The sequence below is a fragment of the Lagenorhynchus albirostris genome, chromosome 7, assembly GCF_949774975.1.
Source record: "Lagenorhynchus albirostris chromosome 7, mLagAlb1.1, whole genome shotgun sequence".
NCBI classification, from domain to species: Eukaryota; Metazoa; Chordata; class Mammalia; order Artiodactyla; family Delphinidae; genus Lagenorhynchus; species Lagenorhynchus albirostris.
This window is the reverse complement of record NC_083101.1, coordinates 68,183,887-68,209,714: the sequence shown is the minus strand read 5'-3', so window position 1 is coordinate 68,209,714 and position 25,828 is coordinate 68,183,887. Positions and strand designations below refer to the sequence as shown.

General features: G+C 38.0%; 2 protein-coding genes across 2 annotated transcripts in view; both read left to right on the top strand.

Moving 5' to 3' along the window:
* Nucleotides 1-2,858: 2,858 nt before the first annotated feature.
* HAUS6 (HAUS augmin like complex subunit 6) overlaps nt 2,859-25,828 on the top strand; it is a 43,275-nt gene continuing 20,305 nt past the window's right edge. Inside the window, exons 1-11 of the mRNA XM_060155112.1 lie at nt 2,859-3,370; nt 7,818-7,913; nt 9,222-9,300; nt 9,809-9,941; nt 12,480-12,627; nt 14,236-14,301; nt 14,606-14,654; nt 19,004-19,174; nt 20,603-20,796; nt 21,536-21,662; nt 23,993-24,095. Coding sequence (XP_060011095.1) covers nt 3,243-3,370; nt 7,818-7,913; nt 9,222-9,300; nt 9,809-9,941; nt 12,480-12,627; nt 14,236-14,301; nt 14,606-14,654; nt 19,004-19,174; nt 20,603-20,796; nt 21,536-21,662; nt 23,993-24,095 — 1,294 coding nt within the window. The 5' untranslated portion in view covers nt 2,859-3,242. The remainder of the gene's footprint in view (nt 3,371-7,817; nt 7,914-9,221; nt 9,301-9,808; nt 9,942-12,479; nt 12,628-14,235; nt 14,302-14,605; nt 14,655-19,003; nt 19,175-20,602; nt 20,797-21,535; nt 21,663-23,992; nt 24,096-25,828) is intronic.
* Nucleotides 21,752-23,612, top strand: LOC132523093 (DNA (cytosine-5)-methyltransferase 1-like). The gene is given in 4 exon segments (XM_060153651.1): nt 21,752-21,803; nt 21,900-22,189; nt 22,416-22,585; nt 22,587-23,612. Coding segments are annotated over 4 exon segments (1,122 nt in total). The 3' UTR covers nt 23,197-23,612.

The following is a 25,828-nucleotide window of genomic DNA, read 5'->3' as shown; positions in this document are numbered from 1 at the left end:
GTAGCCCCCGCTCATCACAACTAAAGAATAGACCACGTGCAGGAATTAGGACCCAAAATAACCAAAAATAAATAAATAAATTTTTTAAAAAAATAAGATATGGTACATATATACAATGGAATATTACTCAGCCATAAAAAAGAACAAAATAATGCCTTTTGCAGCAACATGGATGGACCTAGAGATTGTCATACTGAGTGAAGTAAGTCAGACACAGAAAGACAAATATCATATGATATCGCTTATATGTGGTATCTAAAAAGAAGGGTACAAATGCACTTATTTACAAAACAGAAGTAGAATCACGGATGTAGAAAACTTATGTTTACCACGGGTCGTGGGGAGGGCTAAATTGGGGGATTGGGATTGACATATAGACACTACTATATATAAACTAGATAACTAATAAGAACCTGTTGTACAGCACAGGGAACCCTATTCAATACTCTGTAATGGCCTAAATGAGAAAAGAGTTTAAAAAAAGTGGCTACATGTATGTGTATAACGGAATCATTTTGTGTGTATAACCATGTGTGTATAATCATGTGTATAACCTGAAACTAACACAACATTGTGAATCAACTATACTCCAATAAAAACTTAAAACAAACAAACAAACCCAGGAAAGACTAAAAAAAAAAAAAAAAGAGGCAAGACCAAAAAAAAAAAAAAGCAAGACTAAACTATAGTGTCTAGGGAAGCATACTTGGGTGGTCAAACTACAAGACAATGCAAGGAAGTTGTTATTATTATCTTTTAAATATAAATTTATTTATTTATTTATTTATTTATTTTTGGCTGTGTTGGGTCTTCATTGCTGTGCATGGGCTTTCTCTAGCTGCAGTGAGTAAGGGCTACACTTCATTGCAGTGTGCGGGCTTCTCATTGCGGTGATTTCATTTGTTGCGGAGCATGAGCTCTAGGCGCATGGGCTTCAGTAGTTGTGATGTGCAGGCTTCAGTAGTTGTGGCACGTGGGCTCAGTAGTTGTGGCTTGCGGGCTCTAGAGCTCAGGCTCAGTAGTTGTGGCGCATGGGCTTCGTTGCTCTGCGGCATGTGGGATCTTCCTGGACAAGGGATCAAACCCGTGTTCCCTTCATTGACAGGCAGATTCTTAACCACTGTGCCACCAGGGAAGTCCCGGAAGTTATTATTATAAAAGTGAGGATGGTGGTTATCTTTCGGGAAAAGAGAGGTTTCTGGAATGGATGGAGAACTTTTATTTCTTGTTCTGGGTGATAGTTATGATGATGTTCACTTATAATGATACATTAAGCTATTTTTAAAAAGTAAATTGGAGTGCCTAGGGTATAAATCTTGAGTCGAGTGGCACATGGGCCTGCTGTTTCCTGAGCCTTATTATCTGGCCTTTCCGTTCTTTATTGATGCTATTCAGGACAGTTTTGCTGTCAGTTTTGCAAGTCAGTTTTGCTGCTTGCAATCAAAGAATGCTAATTGATTCAAGTGGCTTTGGAAAGTTACCACTAGCAGTAAGGTGGATATAGACAACTTTTTGGAGAAGTTTTGCTATGAAGAGAAATGGACTGATAGCTAGAAAGGCATTGGGGTCAAAGGATTTTTTTTTTAATGATGGAAGATATTACATCATGTTTATATACTGATGGGAAGAACTGATGATGCTGCAGGAGAGAGTAGAGGACAAATGCTGGAGCAAACTCCTTGTGTGTGAGAAAGGGAATACAGTCCATCGAATGTGTGAGAGGACTGGTCTTAGGTAGGCACACCCTGATTCACCCCGATTAACGAAAGACAAGGAAGACTATATGGGCAAAGATATAGGCAGGTTGGTAAACTGTTGGTGGAGGTTCTTTTTTGGAAGCATCTATCAATTAAGAACAAAGGACATCATTGAGAGTGAGGAGGAAGAAGTGGGTATTGGAAGTTTAAAGGAGGGAAGAATATACATGTAATTGTAAGGAGAGTGAGATTTGGGGGAAATAGTAGGGTGGAGAGGGCAGGCCTAAGAGTCTACTTCAGTTGTCATGAATTTTGGGTAATGCCAGGCATCATAATTGCATTTAGCTGCTAAGCTGCAGGTACGGAGTAGACAGAGAATTGATATAATAGCCATTTGGATTCTGCCAGATAAATCTGGCAAAGACAGAAAGCGGCCAGGGTGCTCAAAAGAGTTCGAGGAACTGAGAGGCCAGGGCATTGGAAAGATTACCTACATGGATACTGAAATCATCAAAAATTATTCCAGGAGTAATGTTGGGAGAGACAGAGAATTAAGGGCTAAATCTCAGAATGAGGTCCAGCAACCTGGAGATCTTACACTTGACCTCCACAAGGAAGACTTGTGGGTGATAGCATACTTATCAAATGAGCTGGTGGTTTTAGTGTGGCAATAATTGCGTAAAGTGTTAATGAGAAATAAGTAGGCTATCCTCCCCATTTCCAGGTTCTGCTGTATATGGCATGTGGAGGAGAAAGTAGTCATCAATTGACAGGGTTGCAGGGGAAAGGTGTATGCGTAGGGGAGAGCCAGATTTCTTAGAGCAAGGAGATGAAAGGAACATTCATCACTTGAGGGCAAACAAGATTTTACTAATAATAGATCCCAGGCTCAGAAGTTACGCGACTTGCTCAGGGTTACACATGTAGTGAGAACAGCTGAGGAAATCCAATGCTTTTCTACTACAGTGAACAGCTTATGGTTTTTATCTGACGCAATAGGCATATACGAGAAAAGGAACTACAAAGATAAGAAAAAAAGGATCAGAAAACGCGAAGCCGCAAGACGCCAGCAAAACCCCAAGACGCCAGCAAAACCCCGCAATCACGAGGAACTTCGCCAGCCCCGCAATGCCTTGTGGGTCTTGTATGCTCTCGGCTGGTCTTAACCGGAAAAGACCGAGGCAAGGGTGCATTGCATGGCGGGAGACGGTCCTCTAAAGAAGCCCCTCCTCCTCCGGAAGCCGGGTAGCGCCGGCGCAAACCGTTCTTCTGGAGGCGCGGACGCTTCTTTTGTGGTGACTTCGCTTAGGCCGCTGTGCCGTACAACCGGTAGAGGCTCTGTTTCCCTGAAACTTTAGAGTCTCAGGCCATTTGAGGCATTTGAGGCCATTTGAGGCGAAATGGTTCCGGACGAGAGAGGATCAGGCGGTGGCAATACAGGGGCCGCCGCCATCTCAGGCTGCCCGTAGGGAAAAAGCCTGAGGGGCCCTCGCAGTCGTTGGAGCCTGCGCTTTCTTCCTTTGCTGGGCCCTGCCTACTGCGAAGATGAGTTCGGCCTGGGTCCCTTCTTTCGAGAAGGAGCATCTCTGGATGTATCTGCAGGCGCTCGGCTTCGAGCCGGGCTCGGCGACCGTAGCCGGTGGAAAGATCGTGTCGCACACGCACCTCGGAGTGTAAGGAGGCCGGGGCCGACGGGGCGGGGGAGTCTGAGCCTGGCCGTGCTGGCGTGACCCGCCTTGTTGCGGACCTCGTAGGTTGATGAATTAAGTAGTCGGTTACTGGGGCCCGGCACTGGCTGCAGAGTTCCTGCTTCCAGTGGCAGCCAGCCTGGTGGCAGGAGACTGTCTGTTATGGGACCTTGCCGGGAGCTCCTTGTAGGGGAGTAGAGTCTGCAGTTGGGGCGAAACTGAAGGGGCGGCTTATTCCTGCGTTGGTAGTGAAGCTGGGTGGTCTGTGAAGTCGAGGGAGAGGTGGCGGTTTGGTAACGGAGGGACTTGGGAACGCCTTCCGTTAGGTGCAAACGCCTTTAGGACTCGAGGGAGACTTTCAAGGTAGTTGATCTTTAGTTTATAATTTTCACTAACTGAAATAGCAGGCTGAAGCCTGCCACAGTTAGCAAAAAACTAGTAGAGAGTGGTATTAAGATGAAAAGTGAAAAAAAGCCCCTTCCTGCCTTGCTACAGATGTTACAGATCTCATCATAAAACTTAATGCTTGGGCTTCCCTGGTGGCGCAGTGGTTGAGAGTCCGCCTGCCGATGCAGGGGATGTGGGTTCGTGCCCCGGTCCGGTCCGGGAAGATCCCACATGCCGCGGAGCGGCTGGGCCCGTGAGCCATGGCCGCCGAGCCTGCGCGTCCGGAGCCTGTGCTCCGCAACGGGAGAGGCCACAACAGTGAGAGGCCCGCGTACCGGAAAAAAACAAAAAACTTAATGCTTTGTTTATATTTCTATGTCTTAACTTATCAACTTTAGACAGTCTCTATTATTTTGGCCACTATAGGCCAAGGAAAATTTGGGATACATAGGCTATCTCCTGTTCTCAATCTTCTTGACTTTTGTAATTACGTTATTTCCGTTTTTCTTCTGGCGGTATTTAAATGATGTGCTTAGACCTCTGTTTCTTGGTGTATCAATCTCAAAAGTATCTCTGGATTCCCCACGATGTAATTTCACAGTGAAGGCTGCTATTTATACGATAATTAGCGCACCTACACTTACCTACCCTCTGCCTTCTCCCTCTTGACTTTTTTCAGCTGTATTAGAACTGTTTTACTGTCAAGGTTTAGAGCTGTAATTAAGTTTTGTTTGGTAACTGTTTGGAAGTTACTACTATTTATATGTAGAAAGGTTTTGTCTAGAAGTCTAGTCTAAAAATTGACAACCAGTGGGTAGCATTTTTCAGGTTATGATTATATATTAATAAATGTGCCACCTATCTCACATGATTTGATGCCCCACCATATGGCAGAAAAACTTAAAGCTTCTCCCAGGCCTCCACTGAGGATGGTTCCCATTGCCACTGCATCCTCTCTATTGTTTTGGCAATCTTAGTTTTCTCTGCTCTGGCTTATTCAATTGCAGTCTTCTTTCTGCCTTTGAAAATTAAATAAAATCTGCCAAGTTCTGGTTCAGTGATGATAGTTTTTTTTTTAAACATTGTTATAGATTCACTGCCCCCCTCCCATGTCTTTAGAGTTGTCTCGGTTAGTGGGAGGGATATACTAAAACAGATGTCCCCTTTAAAATGCTTTAAGCAAGAATGTGGCATCAAATTTACTTCAAAATTAAAACATTTTTTTGATTCACTTATGTTTACATATGTTAGAATTCATTCTTTTTGGTGTGCAGTTGTATGTGTTTCTAGTTTCTGTGAGCATGTAATTGTGTAGCCACTTTTCTTATAAAGTTAAATGTACATTTAACATATGATCCAGCAATTCCATTCCTAGGCATCTGCCCAAAAGATTTGCATTTTGGAAAAATCATTCTGGTTGCATTACAGAGAATGGATTAGAGGGGGAATCAGGGCTTTGCAGTTAGGTAGACATAAACTAAGGAGTCAGTGGGAATGGAAAGGAAAGGTGATTCATTCATTTGTAGGTTTTTTTTTTGCTTGGAAGGTGATTCACTTTTATTTATTTTGCCAGTGAATGTGTAAGAGCAACATATACATTCTTTTGTCATCTATTTAGGAAAAATTTTGAAAGCTGAAGGATAATGTCGAGCCATATTCACTATGAGATATAAGCCTAAACAAAGTTTCTATTCCAAGGAAGAAAAAAAAATCCAGTTTTCCCAAAGGAAAACTTTGTCTGCTTTCCTTACATTGAAATGCAAGTATTGCTGAAAACCAGTTTTTAATCCTCCACCTGACACACGGCCTGAAGTGTAATTAGCTAAGTGTGCAAGAGGGGGTTATTTTGTTAGGGTCCAAGATGTGTCTTTATCACACATCATTGTGTTTGTTTATTTATTTATTTTGGCTGCGTTGGGTCTTTGTTGCTGCGCGCAGGCTTTCTCTAGTTGTGGTGTGCGGGTATCTCATTGCAGCGACCTCTCTTGTTGCAGAGCCTGGGCTCTAGGCACGCGGGCTTCAGTAGTTGTGGCACACGGGCTCAGTAGTTGTGGCTCGTGGGCTCTAGAGCGCAGGCTCAGTAGTTGTGATGCACGGGCTTAGTTGCTCTGCGGCATGTGGGATCTTCCTGGACCAGGGCTCGAACCCATGTCCCCTGCATTGGCAGGCGGATTCTTAACCACTGTGCCACCAGGGAAGTCCCGCAATGTGCTTTTTACAAGCAGACTTGTGGACCATGACTAAAGGACATGTACAGATTCCAGTTCAATACATGACAAGGCATTTAAGGGGCTGCCAATAGAGCTGACTTTTTGATTATTCTAGAAAGTAGAGACTCATCAACGAACACAGTAATCCCACTCTGCAAAGCTGGAGGCTGGCTAAAAGGAGCATTCCCACCAGACTTTCTGTGCCATAGCAAAGGAGATGCAGAGTCTGTAGCTGGGTACACTAAGACATTGTTAGACCTACTGTACAACTGTGCACTTCATAAGAGGGTAAAATTGCAGTAGTAAATTGTCTAACATTTTTCTGAGGTTATATTCCATAAGCTTAAAATTCAGATGTACTTATTTAAAGCATTCAAAACATTGGATTCTAAGAATGTTTATGCATAAGGTTAATATCTGCCCTATAGAGATTTATATATTTCTGCACAAATACCTCCAATTTATCTGAATGCATCGGTTTTGGACCAGCAGCTCCTGGCATTGGGAGAGCTGGGTTTCCAGAAATCAGCACAGGTACATTTGGTAAAAGTTTGGCAGGGACCAGGCCCATCCCAGGATGAGGTAAGTAGGGATTGAAAGCCATGGCAGGATTAGCTTCCAGGGATGGAGTCACAGGAAAAGAAGTAAGTGATGACATTTGAGCATTTTGGAGCATAAACTGCATCTGCTGGGTGAACATGGCTGCAGCAGTCTTTTGTTGAATCAGATTGTTCCGTCCATTAATTTCCAGCTGCATTTTTAAATGTGGAGGAGGGTGAAGGTACTTGCAGTTCTCTCTAGCACACCGACCCTTAAGGTCATAAGCAGCCCCCTCCATGGAATCAGCCCAGGCTCTACTAGGCCTTCAGTTGCCCGAAGCAAAGCAGAAGGCACTCTCAGCCCCCCATTCATTTGTTTATTCAACAGATATTAATTGAACACAGTATTGGACCTGGGTATACAGTGGTGAACAGAGCAAACGTGAACTTTTCCCTTATAAAATTTCAGTCCAGTGGGTGAGCAAACCTTTAACAAATATCTTTTTAAAAATTAGAAGTGTTGAAGAGAACAGGATACTCTATGAAGAAAATAGCAGGTTTGAGAGATGATAAGGAGGTAGGAACTTCATTTGTATTTGTTGAGGAATAGAAACATTCCAAGGATAAAACAGTTGTTTGACAAAAGGATAAGCATGGGAATTTTAATGTTAACTCTTTTTTCCAACTCAAAGCTTATTTCAGGAAAATAGCTTTATGTGTTCACGGGAGTACTCAGATCTATTTGTCATGTCATCTGTATTATGCAGATAATCCAACTGCTTTCTAATGTTGTTGGGATTAGATAAAATACTTCATGTTAAAGCTGCAAGCACAGCTATTAACTTCATATGATTGCAGTGAAGATTAGATGAGTTGCTGCTTGTAAAAGGCTTAATTAAAATAATATCTGATAAATAATAAACTCAATAAATATTTAGCTGTTTTTATTGTCAGAAAATGTTGGTGGGTATCATCATTTTCACCATATTTTAGACCATGGTTTTCTCTCTACCTAATTAGTCTTTCCTTTTCTTTTTGTAGAATGTTTTCATTGCAGTAAAGCCAATTCTTCTAGTTTTCTTCTAATCGATCTATATTTTCAGAATGAAAACAAAAACTTGTATGTGTTTAATTGAATGAATGAATTAGAAAAATGAATTTGCCTTGACCTCTTGAACAGAATGAAAAATATTAATAGGCCAGACTCTTAAACAGCTTTTGATGATGCTTAGTTTTATTAACCTTTTTCTTTTTTCTTTTTTTTTTTCCTACTTCTATTTCTTTTTAAACCATTAGGAACATGTTTGACAAGTTGAACCGTGATGCCTTTCAGATAGTTTCTTATTTTTTGTTTCAAACGCTTGACCAGTCTCTCACTAAAGAAGTTTTCAAGTGAGTAAAAGTTATTTCATTTTCTTTTTGTAGGGGATTTAAAAAGGGATTAAGACTTTATTTCAACTTTGGACTTCAACTATTATTTTGAATGGATGTTATAAAAATTAGGCTTGAGTCTTACAAGTTTAGTACTTAACCTTTATAAATCTGAGTGATTTTTTTTGTAAAATTATTGTAAATTAAAATAAAAATATAAAAATGTGAATATTCACTAGCCTTGGTTCTAAGTTATTTTGCATGTGATTTGGGTTTCATCTATAAGAAAAAGTGTTCAAATTTGTTTTAATATTTATATTGTGCCCTCATCCTCTTATATAGTAAGTCCATTGTTTAGGGCATTGTTTTTATTTGTGATAATTTATTTTTAATATTTTGCCTTCAGTTAAAGTTGTGAGTGACCAGGAGAACAAGTGTATTTGAAACATATTTTCGAAATCCCTATCATTAAGGTATAGGGCTTCCTCTGTTCAAATAAAAATAGATTTTTTGATTTTTTTTTCTAGATTATAAACAAAATACAGCTTACTTTAACCAGTTCAGCAAATACAGAAAACGTTAAAGAAGGAAGTAAAAATTATTCCTAAACCCAACTAGAGAATATCACTGTTGACATTCCAGCTTTTTAGTCTTTTTTTCTTTGCATACTTAATTTTTTTCTATGAATATAGCATGTAAGTTATGCTACAGAAATACAAAAAAAAATGGAGCCCTAATCAAATAATTGCCTCATAATAAAAATTTAGACAAAACATTATAAGGAGAAAGCAATAGGCAAATTTTAAAGTTCATTATTTTTGACTAAAACTGAATTTTTAATAATTTCATATCTTGTTTGTCCACAAAACAGTAGCACCCCTGACTGTAATATAGGTTATCTCTAGGGGTCATGATCTCTTATGCCATTCTTTCTGTGCTTTTCATGTGTAACCATGTGTTTTTCTCTTTTTCCCTAGGCATTAATTATTATCCTAATTTATTTATACCATCTTTATGCATTAGTCCAGTGAATTCATTGAGAGTGTTGTCTTCTTTAGCTGATTTTCAGTAATTTTAATAGTGATTCTCCCTATATTTAACTTATATATTCATTGATAATTTGCACTAAACTGAATTCAACTCTATAGATATTCATAAAGAAAAAGACCTAATTTCTTACAGGTTGGTGTTTCTCTTTAGTTGAAATTTATGAATGTTAGCCTTGATTTAGCATTAATATTTCTAGTATAGGAGATAATTTTGATGTTTTAAAGTTTTGCTGAGTTTGCTTTTTTATTCATAATTCTAATTTTTATTTTTGTTTTAAAGACTTTGTTGGCCTCCATTTGACCAAAAAAGTGATACTGAATTCCGAAAACATTGCTGTGAATGGTTAAAAAAGATTTCTGTAAGTATTTTCTTTCTGAAAGGTGCAAACGTTAAAAGGTAATTTTTTTTCAGGCTTTATTGAGGTACATTAATTTTTTTAGAGATGAAATCTTTTTAGTGCTTTTATGCTAACAGTATAAGCAAGAAATACTAATCAGGATAATACTTTCTGGTGGTTTTTGGTTGGGATTCTATATTTCTGGGAAGCCAGCTTTTTTGGCTAAGTGCATTAGAAATAGGTTTTTGAGTTCCTGGGAATTTATATCACAGTTTTTGTTTAAAGAAAATTTTTTTTTACCATAGATTATTTTAGCTTATGTCCCCAAATAGTGTCAATAATTGTGGCTTTAAATTTTAATTGCTTTTTGTGACTGAGTCCACCAAGAGTTTAGAAGGATTCAAAAATTCAACTTGTGGTTCAAATGGAATAATTCTGGTAAACCTGTTATGCTTCAAAACAGTGTGATGTAAATATAAAGGTTGTTGTTGTTAAGGTCTTCAAATCATCTTGTTTCTTTTTTCCATAGGCTGAATGTGGAAGTAGCTTCCCTCAAGTTGTTGGTTCACTATTTCTTTCTCCTGGTGGTCCTAAGTTTATTCATCTGATGTATCACTTTGCAAGATTTGTTGCAATAAATTATATAAAAACCCATTCTAAAAGTAAGTTAAGCTCACAGTAGGAGTTTTTTTTGTTTTGATTCTTAAGTTTTTATTATTTTTTATAATTTGTAAATCATTAAGAGATTTTAATAAAATAAAGTAAGATAAAAATATTACTTTACCTCAAAAGGCAAATGGTTAATATTTTACTGGAACTGTAGTTTGAAATCCTCTTGTAATGAACATAGGTAGCAATACAGATTATTTTCTTATGTTCTAATACAGGGGTTGGGAAACATTTTCTGTGTAAGGCCTGACAGTAAATATTTTATACTTTGTGAACCACATAAGAGTGTCTGTCACATATACCTGTTTGTGAGGGTTGTTAAATTTTTATTTTTTGTAATATAACCCCTTAAAATGTAGAAAGCAGTTCTAGCTTTCTGATCTCAGAAAAACAGCCAGTGGGCCAGGTTAGACCTGCAGGTTATAGTTTGCCTATAATTCATTGTATTAAATGTTGTGTTGAATTTGTTAGAAATTTATTTTGGCTACTGGCAATGTGTTGGAATATTTTGGTTCACAATTGCTGTTTTAAAGGGATTTGATCTATTTGCTAAATTATAGAAACAAAATATTGGATTTTTCACCTAAGACTTAAAAGAATGCTATTTGTAGCTTACTAAGTATGCTGCTCAGTTTAATTGAGTTATGCTCATAAAACATGGGAGGTAAAAGCTGGAAAAGTTGATGCAATAATAGCCCATCTTCCAATTTCTAGAGACAACCATTGCTTATATTTTCATTTGTTTTCTTTTAGGTGTTTTTGTTGTTGTTGTTTTTTTAAATGCACATATTATATGTTTTAATTATTTTGAATAAATGATAGATTCTCATGATTCAAAAATCAGGAAGTGAAAAGTGTGTCTTCCATCTCTAACTACCTAGTTTCCCTTCCCAGAAGCAACCATTGTAATGAATAATACTAGCAAATGTGTATATATTTCTGTTTTTTAAACCCTAAATGGTGACATACATCTGTGTTTGAATCTTGTGGTTTTATGCAGCAGTGTCTATTGGAGATCATCCCATGTCAGTTCATGGATTTTCCTTACTCTGTCTCTCTCTTAAGAACTGCATATTTGAATGGATGTGTCATAGTGTATTTAATCACACATTTGTTCTGAAATCAGCTCTGCTGACAGACAGTTGTCTTTTTTCCTAATCTTTTGCTATAAAAATAATGCTACAGTGACAAACTTTATACATATATCATTTTGTGTATGTACAAGTATATATTTTATGTGTGTGTGTGTATACATATATATGTATATATGCACTCAAACACATACCTTTTTTCCAGTTTATCTTCTGTGCGTGATTTTTTAAAACATGTACATGTGATCTTGCTTTATAAGCATTTACATATTTTATTTATTTATTTTTTAATTTTTTTTATTTATTTATTTTTTGTGGTACGCGGGCCTCTCACTGTTGTGGCCTCTCCCGTTGTGGAGCACAGGCTCTGGACGCGCAGGCTCAGCAGCCATGGCTCATGGGCCCAGCCACTCCGCGGCATGTGGGATCTTCCTGGACCGGGGCACGAACCCGTGTCCCCCGCATCGGCAGGCGGACTCTCAACCACTGCGCCACCAGGGAAGCCCTACGTATTTTAAATTTAATGTAACATAAGCATTTTACCAGCTTTTCTGTTAGATTTATTCCAGTTACATGTAACCCAAACTATTTTATATGAATTATGTGTATTTGGATTTGGCAAGATTTATTGTACATAAGGCTTTTAAGCATGGGTTGTCATATTTCTCATTTAAAGCAGTTTCATTCAACATATTCAGTCTCTAGGTGACTTCTACATCCAGCGGACTCATCCCCTGTTAAATATTTAGGCGTTTTGGTTATTTCTTTGCGGGTAATCTAGGACCTGGATTTACAATGTTAAGTATGGTGTGGGGTCACTCTTTTCCAGAATATCCATCTTTATTGTATTGAGCCATCTTAAAGTAGGATTTATTACATTTTATTACAGGTGAAAACCTGGACTCTCAAATGTTTAGATGGATTGTTGTCAGGGTCTGCTTTGATCATTAGTAACATAGCCAAGAATTACTTGAGAAATAGAGATTGGTTTTATTTGGTTGTCTTGTCCTGTTGATCTTACTAGAAAGAAAAGTACGCTGATGGCAGCAATGAAGGTGATGTGATCTCACCTCATCTCTTTTAATTGATTTTCTTCCTTTGTTGTTAAAAGATCAGTTGAGAAGTTGCTTATGTGTGATGATGTATTTGTTCATGGATGTATCATGCTGTGATAATAAGAATTACTTGGGGCACATGGACTCTGAGAATTTTTAATTATGTAAAATAACTCAACTTCAGATATCCTTTTTTATTGCCTCATTTAAAAATAGGTCATCCTTGCTTTTGCTGAAATTAGTTGTATCTTTTTGTGTGTGTGGCATGCCAGCTCTTAAGGAGTTGTTAGTTAAATGAGGTTGTTAATCTCTCAGTAATCTCACACTTTTATATTTATTAGCTTGTACGTCTAAGTTTTGTGTATTTTATTTGTGTTCTGTGTAGATTCTTCTGTACATTTTACAGAGACATTTAACATAAAGCCACAAGATTTGCACAAGTGCATTGCCAGATGCCACGTAGCACGTAACAGATTTTTACAAATTTTGCAAAGAGAAGATTATGTTACCCGAAAATACCAGGAAAATGCACAGTAAGTAATACTTTGATAGTTAGAAAATGTAAATTCCTTTCTTTATGAACAAATGTCATCAGTATCCTTTCTTTTTTTTAACCCATTGGTGTATGCACTTTATTTTTAATTCTATCAATATATATTTATTTATTTAATTTATTTTTGGCTGCGTTGGGTCTTCGTTGCTGTGCGCGGGCTTTCTCTAGTTGCGGTGAGTGGGGGCTACTCTTCATTGTGGTGCACGGGCTGTTCATTGCGGTGGCTTCTCTTGTTGTGGAGCATGGGTTCTAGGCGTGCGGGCTTCAGTAGTTGTGGCATGTGGGCTCAGTAGTTGTGGCACATGGGCTTAGTTGCTCCGCAGCATGTGGGATCATCCCGGACCAGGGCTCGAACCCGTGTCCCCTCCACTGGCAGGCAGATTCTTAACCACTGCGCCACCAGGGAAGTCCCTCATCAGTATTCTTTCAATGGCAATAATTCATGTCTACCTCAAAACCCCCTGGCTGTTATCTTTCCTTTTTTTTTTTTTTTTTTTCCCCTCGGTACGCGGGCCTCTCACTGTTGTGGCCTCTCCCGTTGCAGAGCACAGGCTCTGGACGCGCAGGCTCAGCAGCCATGGCTCATGGGCCCAGCTGCTCCGCGGCATGTGGGATCTTCGTAGACCAGGGCATGAACCCGAGTCCCCTGCATCGGTAGGCAGACTCTCAACCACTGTGCTGCCAGGGAAGCCCCTATCTTTCCATTTTAAAGCCTGATAACTTCTGAATAAAGTGTTTTATGACTTTAGGCATACTGTAAATGAAAATTTAGAGAAAAGGAAGATATCATTTTAGTTCAAAAACTCAATTTCTTTAGGTGCTTTTTCTTTTAAACATGGAAATAAATTTTTAAGCTGTAATTATAGTGCTCATTCTATTTTGTATCCTTTTTTCTCTTAATATTTCATTCTATAAATTTTTCCATACTGCCATAATGTATTACTTTTAATTTCTACTTAGTGTCTTAGTTGAAGAGGTATTCCATAGTTTCTTTAGCCATTTTATACTGTCTTACATTTACATTCATCTATTCAGCACTTTTCTTTCTTGAGTTACTTCTGTGTGCTGGATATTGGTTATACACTAGTCCTACAGCATTAAACAAGACAAGCAAGGTTCTTACTCTCTAGACATAAATTGTGTCCAATTTTTTACAATTATAAACAACTATAGTAAGATAACTTTTTAAATGCTGTTTTCTATTCCCAAAGCTACAGAATCCTTTGACATCTCCTTAAAACTACAATGTTGCCTGTTTTAGGTAACATTTAAAATTATCCCCATGGTATGTGAGATAAGGATAAGAGAGCAGAGTAGTCTTAACTGACTTCCAACATTTTTACTTGAAGTCAGAGAGTATATGAGCCAAGAAGTCCTGGTCCATTTCAATAGCCGCGTATATGTTAGACCACTCCTGTAAGTCTTAAAGGGAGTCTGGAGTCCCTTTATGACTGTCTGCTGGGTATAATTGGAAGAGTAGTCCTCAGAGGCCTTGAGCAAAGATATGAAATGAGGGAAAATATCAAAGCGGGCTATACTAGTTAGTTGTAATAGATTTACAGTTGTCATTTTGTATGTTTTCTTCCAGATTATCAGTTAAACAAATACAGAATTTGAGATCAGAATGTATAGGACAGCAAAACGAGATAAAAAAGTAAGTGACTTTTAGAGTTGAAAGTTCCTTGAGATACTAGTTTAGCTTCCTGCATGTTACGGGTAAGGAAACTGAGATTAGTTAAAATAACATATCAATAGCTAGTTGATAATAGGATGAGAACATAATTCTGATTCCTAGTCCAGTTCTTCTAATAAGTTGTGATAGCTTTGAGCTTGAATTTTATTTTTGCTTTTAATAGGTGGTTGTTAGCAGGTGGGTTTGCAGATTAATTAGCTCTTTGGATGGTAAATTACCATATGGTTTTTTTATTGACTAATGAGATTATTTAATTTTTAACTAGAATGGAACCCTATGATGACCAAAGTAATATACAAGAGAAAATTCAAAAGGTGAGACTTTTTTTTTGAATTTTATTTTATTTATTTTTTATACAACACGTTCTTATTAGTTATGTATTTTATACATATAGTGTATATATGTCAATCCCTATCTCCCAGTTCATCGCACCCCACCCCCCATTCCCCCCTTGGTGTCCATATGTTTGTTCTCTACATCTGTGTCTCTATTTCTGCCTTGCATACTGGTTCATCTGTACCATTTTTCTAGATTCCACATGTATGTGTTAATGTATATTTGTTTTTCTCTTTCTGGCTTACTTCACTCCGTGTAAGACAGTCTCTACATCCTTCCACGTCTCTACAAATGACCCAGTTTCGTTCCTTTTTATGGCTGAGTAATAATTCATTGTATATATGTACCACATCTTCTTTATCCATTCATCTGTTGATGGGCGTTTAGGTTGCTTCCATGACCTGGCTATTGTAAATAGTGCTGCAGTGAACATTGGGGTGCATGTGTCTTTTTGAATTATGGTTTTCTCTGAGTATATGCCCAGTAGTGGGATTGCTGGGTCATATGGTAATTCTGTTTTTAGTTTTTTAAGGAACCTCCATACTGTTCTCCATAGTGGCTGTATCATTTTACATTCCCACCAACAGTGCAAGAGGGTTCCCTTTTCTCCACACCCTCTCCAGCACTTATTGTTTATAGATTTTCTGATGATGCCCATTCTAACCGGTGTGAAGTGATACTTCATTGTAGTTTTGATTTACATTTCTCTAATAATTAGTGGTGTTGAGCAGCTTTTCATGTGCCTCTTGGCCATCTGTATGTCTTCTTTGGAGAGATGTCTATTTAGGTCTTCTGCCCATTTTTTAATTGGGTTGTTTGTTTTTTTAATATTGAGCTGCATGAGCTGTATATATATTTTGGAGATTATTCCTTTGTCCATTAATTTGTTTGCACATATTTTCTCCCATTCTGAGGGTTGTCTTTTCGTCTTGTTTGTAGTTTCCTTTGCTGTGCAAGAGCTTTCAAGTTTCATTAGGTCCCATTTGTTTATTTTTGTTTTTATTTCCATTACTCTAGGAGGTGGGTCAAAAAAGATCTTGCTGTGGTTTATGTCAGAGTGTTCTTCCTGTTTAAGAGTTTTATAGTGTCTGGTCTCACATTTAGGTCTTTAATCCATTTTGAGTTTATTTTTGTGTATGGTGTTAGGCAGTGTTCTAATTTCATTCTTTTACATGTCCAGTTTTCCCAGCACCGTTTATTGAAGAGATTTGTCTTTTCTCCATTGTATATCCTTGCTTCCTTTGGCATAGATTATCTGACCGTAGGTTGAGTGGGTTTATCTGTGGGCTTTCTATCCTGTTCCATTGATCGATATTTCTCTTTTTGTGCCACTACCATATTGTCTTGATTACTGTAGCTTTGTAGTATAGTCTGAAGTCAGGGAGCCTGATTCCTCCAGGTCCATTTTTCTTTCTCAAGTTTGCTTTGGCTATTCGGAGTCTTTTGTGTTTCCATACAAATTGTAAACTTTTGTTCTAATTCTGTGAGAAGTGCTATTGGTAATTTGATAGGGATTGCATTGAATCTGTCAATTACTTTGGGTAGTATAGTCATTTTCACAATGTTGTTTCTTCCAATCCAAGAATATGGTATATCTCTTCATCTGTTTGTGTCATCTTTAATTTCTTTCATCAGTGTCTTATAGTTCTCTGAGTACAGTTCTTCTACCTTCTTAGGTAGGTTTATTCCTAGGTATTTTATTCTTTTTGTTGCAATGGTGAATGGGATTGTTTCCTTAATTTCTCTTTCTGAGAGACTTTTTTTTTTTTTTGGTGGTACGCGGGCCTCTCACTGTTGTGGCCTCTCCTGCCGCGGAGCACAGGCTCCGGACGCGCAGGCTCAGTGGCCATGGCTCACGGGCCCAGCCGCTCCGTGGCATGTGGGATCTTCCCGGACCGGGGAACGAACCCGTGTCCCCTGCATCCACAGGCAGACTCTCAACCACTGCGCCACCAGGGAAGCCCCAAGACAACTTTTGAAGGGAGGAATTTAATCTTTCTTTTGTGTTATGCGGTGTTTACTTAATTGAACTCGTATGTCTCTCTATGTAGCAGTGTTTTTGTTTGTTTTTCTTTTTTTTACTCATTATAAGTGACATATGTATAAAAGTATTAACAGGGTGCCTTTAGAACACTTGAATATAATGGAAAAATTAGCTTATAATCTATCAGACTAAATATATACAAAAGCAGTTTTAAATTAACTAGTTTAAATTTGGCTAATTTAAAATCTTTCATGCCAGCAGGGAAAATTCAGCTTGATTCTAACTTAATCAGTAATATTTATCTAATAAAATACATTACGTGAAGGCAGATGGCAAGTATGGAAGAACGATGAGAAGTCATGTTGAGGCTGACATGGCAGTAGAGAGGAATCTGGCAGATATAAATGATCTGAGGCTTTCAGAGGTTGGCTTTAACAAATGTGGGTAGGAGTGTTTTCTTATACCTTTGTGTTTGGATGAAATGTCTCTCAAGCTCTTTTGATTCCATGGTCACCAAGCTGCCTTGGGGTATTAATTTGGCTTTTTAGGCACTTTGTCACTGGAAAAGGTGAGTGCCCTCCTCAGGTAGTAATTATTCATTAATTCAGTGAATATTTATTGATCAACTGCCATTTGCTAGGCATTCTTCTAGATATTATGGACTAGAGCACTGAAGAAAACAGGCAGAGTCACTTCCTTTATGGAGCTTCCAGTTTAGTGAATATGAATATTCCTATCGCTGAATGTAGTATCTTTGATTGTAGGCTTAATAGGTTAGGTTGGTATGAAACCCGTTAAGAGTTTTCATAGCAGTCTCTCTTGAGTTTGGGTAATGTTCAGTTTTCCCTGAGTCCAGTCAACTTTGAGCCATTGAGAAGGTAAACTTTCTAGATTTGAAAAATCTGAGAACCAGATCCTGGATCTTTGTATGTTCACCAAGGAAATGCCATCCTATGAGATCTTTAGATGGCCAGCCAATGAGTCTTCCTTTGGGGAAACAACTTTACTTTGTACTGTGAGAAGACACAGACACTAACACAAATATAATTAGTGTATTTCCTCTCCTCTTTCCCACTTAAGTAAATTCTTTTGAGGCATAACATACATATAAAGACGTGCAAAAATCCTAAGTGTGAAGCTTGACAAAATTCACAAAGTGGACACATCTGTGTAACCAGCATCCAGTTAAAGAAACAGAATGTTACCGTCACCCCAGGAGCATTGAGCCCCCTTTCTTTCATGACCATTTCCTTCCAAGAGTAAACACTATCCTCACTTCTTTTTTTGTTTGTTTGTTTTTTTTGTTTGTTTGTTTGTTTTTTTAAAATTAATTTATTTTATTTATTTTTGGCTGTATTGGGTCCTCATTGCTGCATGCAGGCTTTCTCTAGTTGTGGCGAGTGGGGGCTACTCTTTGTTGTGATGTGTGGGCGTGGGCTTCTCATTGCGATGGCTTCTCTAGTTGCAGAGCATGGGCTCTAGGCACACAGGCTTCAGTAGTTGTGGCATGTGGGCTCAGTAGTTGTGGCTCACGGCCTCCAGAGTGCAGGCTCAGTAGTTGTGGCGCACGGGCTTAGTTGCTCTGCAGTATGTGGGATCTTCCTGGACCAGGGATCGAACCCGTGTCCCCTGCATTGACAGGCAGATTCTTAACCACTGCACCACCATGGAAGCTCTATCCTCACTTCCTATGCTAAAGATTAATTTTGCCCGTTCTTGAACTTTGTGTAAATGGGGAGTGTATAGAATATATTCTTTTGTGTTCGACTTCTTTCACTCATGCTGTTTTATCCATGCTGTTGTATGTGTTCATTCTCATTGCCGTATAATGTTCTATTTTATGATTAAAGGAAAGTATACTTTTTATTCAAGGTAGTTCTTTGGGTTGATTGCAGTTTTTGAGTATTACAAATAGTGCTGTGAACATTCTTTTATGTGATTTAATAAACATAGGTTAATGCATGGTTTTCAACATTTTAACTTTTTGAAACTTGAATGACTCTTAAAATTGATGTGAGTGTTTTTATTTTCTCCTGAAAATCTTTTATTTTCCCTGATGGCATCTCAGAATACAGGAAATGCTAATTGCATCTCCGTAGTATAAGGTTTCTTAGATATGTTTTGCAAATCATAGTGGGCTAGATTCTCCTGAGAAATTCTTTAAAGTGCCCTTGAAAGTAATATCAGTGCTTTTAGACTGTTAAAATAGTTACTTTTCTTACCAGAAGCCATTCCAGGAATACTTAATTTGTTCCTAGGAATGAGCATATATTTGTATTTTACATATCTTTATGTATAGATTATGTATAGACTTTAATAATTCCTTTGTCTCTGTTTTTGAAGGTTCGGTCTTTGTGGACTTCAGTGAATGAAACACTCATGGTTTTGGAAAAAGAGAGAGAAGTTGTTAGTTCAGTCCTTAGTGTTGTTAACCAGTATACTTTAGATGGAACTAATGTTGCTATCAATATTCCAAGGCTCTTACTTGACAAAATTGAGAAACAAATGTGTCAGGTAAGCATTTGATAATTAAGGGAGCTTTGAGAAAACTCCCTTCACAGAATTTTTTTATATGTTGTATATTGTTTTTCTCACAGTGTTTTTCTACTGTTTTCAGAATTTACCTTTGTGAATATATCTGGTAAGAGGGGTACTGTTAAAGGTGTTTATATTCACATCTATTGACCTTTATTCATTGTCCGAACGTTGTACGGCGCTACATCATATAGTGTAGAGAGTAGAAGGTACTTAGTAGGAAGATGATATGGTACTTAGTTTTTTATAAATTCTCAAAGAGAGCACCAATGATCTCCTGAATGCTAAATTTCTTTTAAAAAACTCTTCTCTCGTTTTTCTTTCGTCTTGATGGTATTAAATGTTTTAAAGTGTTTTCTTCCTTTAGCTTTTGTGACCTCAGTGTCGTTGTCTTCCTGTGGTGTTTCAGACTGCTGTCTCCAGTTTTCCACTGGTTCCTTTTTCTCTAACTTTTAAATGAACATGTTCCCCATGGTTCCTTTAATGGCCCCTTTTCTTTCCCACATTATAAATCCATCTGTATTTTCTTACCCAATTCCATGGCTTCATCAGCCTCCTATACAATAATATTACCAGATTGGTATTTCCAGTCTCTCCCCTTCAACTCAAACTACATCAAATTATTTCCACTTGCTTATGGGACATTTCCATCTGAATAGCCTACGTTTATTTTTCTTAGTAAACTTAAAATTTTTTGAGCATCTCCTATGTGCCAGGTATTATTATAGTGAAGGGGATATAAAGATAAAATATTGTTGTGACCCTGAAGAGTTTTCACTTTAATAGGTAACATGTCAGGCACTTCAAATTCAGAGTACATAAAAATCAGGATCTGTAAACTCAGATTCCTACAGGGGCTAGGCAGGTAATACTATATAGATGAAGTATGCTAATTATGTGTAACAATAGGGGTAAAGTAGGAAATGATGAGATCTTTGGGGTACTAATTTTGTGTGAAATCTGTGATTTTAAAAAATATTAGCAACTAATTCAGATGATTTTAAAACATTGGAACTGTGTAGGCCAAATAAACATGTCTTAAGTTTGGAATCAACGTTTAGGGGTCCTTTAATTTGCAACTTTTGGTACAACATGAATTCATGATCTTTCTCCAAACCTGATCTTTCTCCTCAGTCTTTATTTTGCTTTCCATTTATTTGCATTTCTTTTATTCTAGTTTCAGCTTTTTTGCATGATATACAAGTGTAGCATGGTGTGTTAATTCTTCCACAGTAGTTTTCTTTGGGCCAGAATTATTTACATAGTTTTATTTTTGGGTAGACAGTCGTTCTTTTTTTTCCACTCTTTTTTAAGGTAACCTTTTTATATAATAGTGAAAAATGTAAATATATTTTTGTAGCATTTTACTATGTTAACAATCTATAGTTCACTACTTTTTTTTTTCAGTTGCACATAGGAAATGTTTATGAGGCTGGAAAATTGAATCTCTTAACAGTTATTCAGTTATTAAATGAAGTCTTGAAAGTAATGAAATATGAACATTGTCAGGCTAACCAAGCAAGACTGACAATAGACCTTCACTTCCTTGAAAAAGAGACCAAAGTTCAGAGAGAAAGATTGTCAGATCTGAAGCATATGAGGTACACTAGAAAGATCTTCTGTTATTTCACTGGGGTAGGAGTAGGGTGGTTTTGATAATTTCTCAGCACAACTCTTGTTTAGTTAACAACTCAGTAGCTTTGGCAAACAAGTGTGAAAATTTTACTCGTACTCAAAAACCTTATGTCACCAACTTCTAGAGAGACACATGAAGTAGCAAGGAAAATTAATGTAGTTTTCTTTTGTCTGGAGTATATTATTTGCCCTGAGTGATAATTCTTTATCAAATAATTCTGACTTTTCTCTAGCTTTTCTTTTGTAGGGTCTACTAATAGAACTAGGTTTTAAAAAATTTGTTTATATTGAGCAGGGTGACCGGGAGGTATGGGTTCTCTTTAGAAATGGATAGAGAGTAGGAGTAGAATTTCAACTTGAGTTCAGAACCAGGAAAAAATTGTATGGGATTGGCCAAAAAGTTCGTTTGGGTAACATCTTAGGGAAAAACCCGAACGAACTTTTTGGCCAACCCAATATTTTTAAAGATAAATAGAGTACAGATGTATGATTGCTATTTGGTATTAAAAGGAAACAAGGTATTTTAGATTCTGAACTCTCAATGGGAGAGTTTATGCAATTTAGGTGTGCTGAATTGGTTGAACTTTCAGTTATACTTTCTGCCCTTTCTCTATGAGCTATAATATTCTTACTTCAACACTTTTTCTCAGTGCTTCTTTTTATATATTCATGTTTTGAATGAAGTTCTTTTTTATGCCATTACAGGTATAAAATAAAAGAAGATGTCTCAACTATAAAACATTCTATTGTTGAAAAACAAGAAGAATGGCATAAAAATTGGAAAGAATTTCTCGGCCTGTCTCCTTTCAGTCTAATAAAAGGTTGGACTCCAGTAAGTAATATTGACTTGACTTTTGGAGAGTAGTTTAATCTCTTGCAAACTCTTGATTTATCATGGTACAAATGACCTGGAAATGCTATATGTGTGTATGCTTCTCATCTTTGCATCTGAGCCTAAAGTTCAAATATTTCGGTTTCTGTGATTTTTCTAAATACATATTAGAATGTTCATTAAGCTGCTGTTGTGATATAGTTTATATTTTTAGATTCAGTGGATTGTATTAAAAAGAAAATGAGATCGGGGAGAAGCTGGCGCTGAGGCTCAAGTCGCCTGTGGGGGCTGAGCCTGCTGTCTACCTGTGGCCGCTGCCGGTCTACGACAAACCTCACGATGTTGCTCACGAAATCCTCGAGACCATCCGGCTCAAAGATTTGGAAAGAGATAGTTTAGCAGAAAAGGAATGCATGAAGGAGAAGTGGAATCTCTTGCATGAATTTCTGCAGACAGAAATAAAGAATCAGTTATGTGACTTGGAAACCAAATTACATAAAGAAGAATTATCAGAGGAGGGCTACCTGGCACAAGTCAAATACCTTTTTTTTTTTTTTTTTTTTTTTTTTGCGGTACGTGGGCCTCTCACTGTTGTGGCCTCTCCCATTGAGGAGCACAGGCTCTGGACGCGCATGCTCAGCGGCCATGGCTCACGGGCCCAGCCGCTCCGCGGCATGTGGGATCTTCCCAGACCGGGGCACAAACCCGCGTTCCCTGTATTGGCAGGCGGACTCTCAACCACTGCACCACCAGGGAAGCCCCAAATCCCTTTTAAATAAAGATTTGTCCTTGGAGAACGGAGCTCATGCTTTCAGTCGGGAAGTGAATGGATGTGTAGAAAACGGGAGCCAGACAAGTGGTGAGGACAACAGAGTGGAAATAGCAGAGAAGAACAAGTCCCCCAGACCTGTTTCCAAACTGCATGCCCAGGAGAAGCAAGTCCGATGGAGAAACAAAATCTGAAGTCTCATGTAGCCCCAGGATTACAAGGCAAACTACCAGGCAGACCACCGTCACATCTCATTTCACAGGGGGCCCTGCCAAACGGAAGCCTGAGGAAGACACTGAAAAAGCAAAATCAGATGATTCTGTCGATGAAGAAGAAAAAGACCAGGAGGAAAAGAGACGTAGAGTTACATCCAGAGAACAAGTTGCTGGACCGCTCCCTGCAGAAGAACCGGGAAGAGTAAGACCAGGAACACACGTAGAAGAAGAAGAAAGAGATGATAAAGTAAAGCCTGGTCACCTCCAGGAAGAAAAGAGACTCAGAAGTCAAACCGAAGGACTAACACCTAAACAGAAATCTAAGGAGGAGCCAGACAGAGATGCGAGGCCCAGAGGAGCTCAGGCTGAAACGAATGAAGGAGAAGACAAAGATGAAAAGAGGCACAAAAGTGAACCCAAACATCTAGCTAGCACACGGAGACCAGAAGTAAAAGAACCTGAAAGAGTAAAACCACAAGTTTCTGATGAGAAAGATGAGGATGAAAAGGTAACAAACGCACATGGTAAACACAGCAGTTCGACATGGTAAAGTTCTCCGTCAGAGCGAAGGGACCTGGACCGTATCCTCTGGGGGTCTGTGCATGCCCGAAGATGCAGAACATGAAGAACACTCAGTCCCCTGTGCAATCTAACAGCTCTAGTCCACATGTCTCACCCCAAACCCAGGACACTAGACCTACTAGAGCAGGAAGCAAAAATATGGTAGGACTCCTTGGAATGGCTGAGCCTTTGACCAAAGACCAAGCCCCACAGTCCCTATGAACACGTTGAGAATTTAGTTTGTTGCAAAGCAGTGCTCTGAGCTTCACAGCTATGGCGGGGGTGGGGGTGGGGGTGAGTCTCCATGGGACACACCCCGGCTAGAAGTCCCGAGTGGCATTTAATAAGTGACTCAAACAAGGACAATGTGCAATCCCCTTTTAATACTTCTGATCTCGGTGAAGAGTGAGTCTCACTTTGTTGCCAGTGCATCTCAAACCTTTCCATGCAGTTGGTTCATCTTTCAACAAAGACAACAAGATTTAGGTCCAGAGTTTTTGGCCAGTAACAGTAAGGATTATAATTTAAAAAAAAAGAAATTGAGACATTCCTCTTTATTTTAGGTACTATTACATTTGAGGCATAGTTGGAGGGCAAAGTAGTCCTCTTGTTCCTAATATCATACTCCTTAGTTTAAAAATAGTTACAGGATAATTTGTATGTTTGCTAATTCTTTCTTCGTTAGGGAAAAAAAAAAACCATCCATTCCTAGGTTTGCTTAGTATTGTTACTGTGGTACTGAGTAAAGTGTGTATATTTCAAAATAACAAATTCTGTGTTTTAAGGCTGTGGATCTTTTACCACCTATGTCTCCCCTTTCGTTTGATCCTGCCTCAGAAGAAGCATATGAGAAGAGTATTCTTTTGCAGTACCCTGCTTCACTTCCAGGTTGGTTATTTTTTCTCTTTTAAACTTCAATCTCATTAATATTTCTCACAGTGATAACAGTTCTTTTATAAACTTTCATGTTTTTTTTTTCCCAGTTATTTACTGTGGTGAAATGCACAAAGCATTTCAGTCATATGAGCCTCCGTTAACATAAGGCTTTTTGTGTCTCCTTTCTTTCAGTTGCACAGCTTTTTACTTTGCACAGTGTTTTCAAGGTTTATCCAAGTTGTAGCATGTATCGATACTTCATTACTTTGTTTGAATACATTCTGTTGTATGATTGAATCGAATTTTGTTGATCTGTTTGTCCTTTGATGGACATTTGGGTTATTTCCACCATCTGGCTATTATGAGTAATGCTGCTATAAATGTTCACTTACAAGTTTTGTGTAGAAGCCCACAATTTTTTAACATGAAAGAATAGTACAGTAATTACCTGAATACTTAACTGTTGCTTGTTTCAGCAGTTGAGATTTTTGCTTTAAATGTGTATGTTTGTTTGCTAAACCATGTAAGTCTGAGACCTTAACACTTCACTCTGTTTCAGCATGCATTCCCATGAAAATAAGGACTTTTTCCTCTTTAATTACCACACTAATGTTACACCTAAAATTAATAATTATCTCAGTTTCCTCAAATATCATACCATTATCACACCTAAAAAATTAATTTCTCTACAATATCTAATATCAATTTCATACTCAGTTTCACCAATTGCCTAGTATCTGTGTACAAGAAATTTTTATTGGGTTCAGTAAATGTAAGGTAGATAGGTGGAGGGATAAATGAATAAAAAATGTATGAATTATGTAGCCAATCTGGAGCAGGTAATAAGTATAGGCTACAGTTGAGTTTAGGCAGGCCATCGGTCATGGCAGCAGTTAGCACAGGACTTAGGAAGAAAAAGGATGAACACAGCTAGGATAGGTGATTGCTTTGGGAGTCAGGTGTATGTGGGGAGGACACTAGTTGGGAAAGATCATAGACCAGAGAGCAAGGGTCAAGGATAGGTGCCAGCAGAAGAGTAGACACAAAAGACTGCATAGTTTGATGAATGAAAAAGATTTTCAGATACAGAGCATTGCTTATGATGATAGAATTGCTTTGATAGTTCTTGGCATATTTGGTTGCCATTGTGTTCTCACTTCAGCATGGAAAGGGCCTTTGTACTCTTGGCATACTTAGTTTAGGCCCTGTGAAACCATGAAATTGTCCTCACGTCCATTTGGAGATTTCTATGTCGCCTTCAGAGTGAGGGAATATTTGTGTCTGTTTTTGAAGTTTAGTTAGAAGTCCACATTTTAAAAGTGTTTGATAGGCTCTTTGGGGGTAACCCTTTCCTTCACACATTGCACAGTTTGTACTCTTGGGATTCCTTTTTTTTTTTTTCCTCTAGAGCCTTTGTCTGGGCTGGGGAACCTCAACATTATTTTATACTTTTTGTAGTAAACCACTTTACTTTGCTTAAAGTACAACAGCTTTTTCCCTCCTATACCTTACATATTACATCTTGCTGGAAGTGATTTTTCTTTTCAGTAGTTTTAAAAAATTACATTTCAGCATTATTAAGTACAGGAATATTATAAATACCTGTTTACTGAACACTCTTGTCAAATCTTTGCAGTATTTGCTTTAGTTTTTTTAAAAAGTACACTTTTTTAAAAAAGTGTAGTTAACCCTTGAGTATCCACCCTTCCTTGAGTATTCTTTTTTTTTAAAATTGCAGTGTAGTT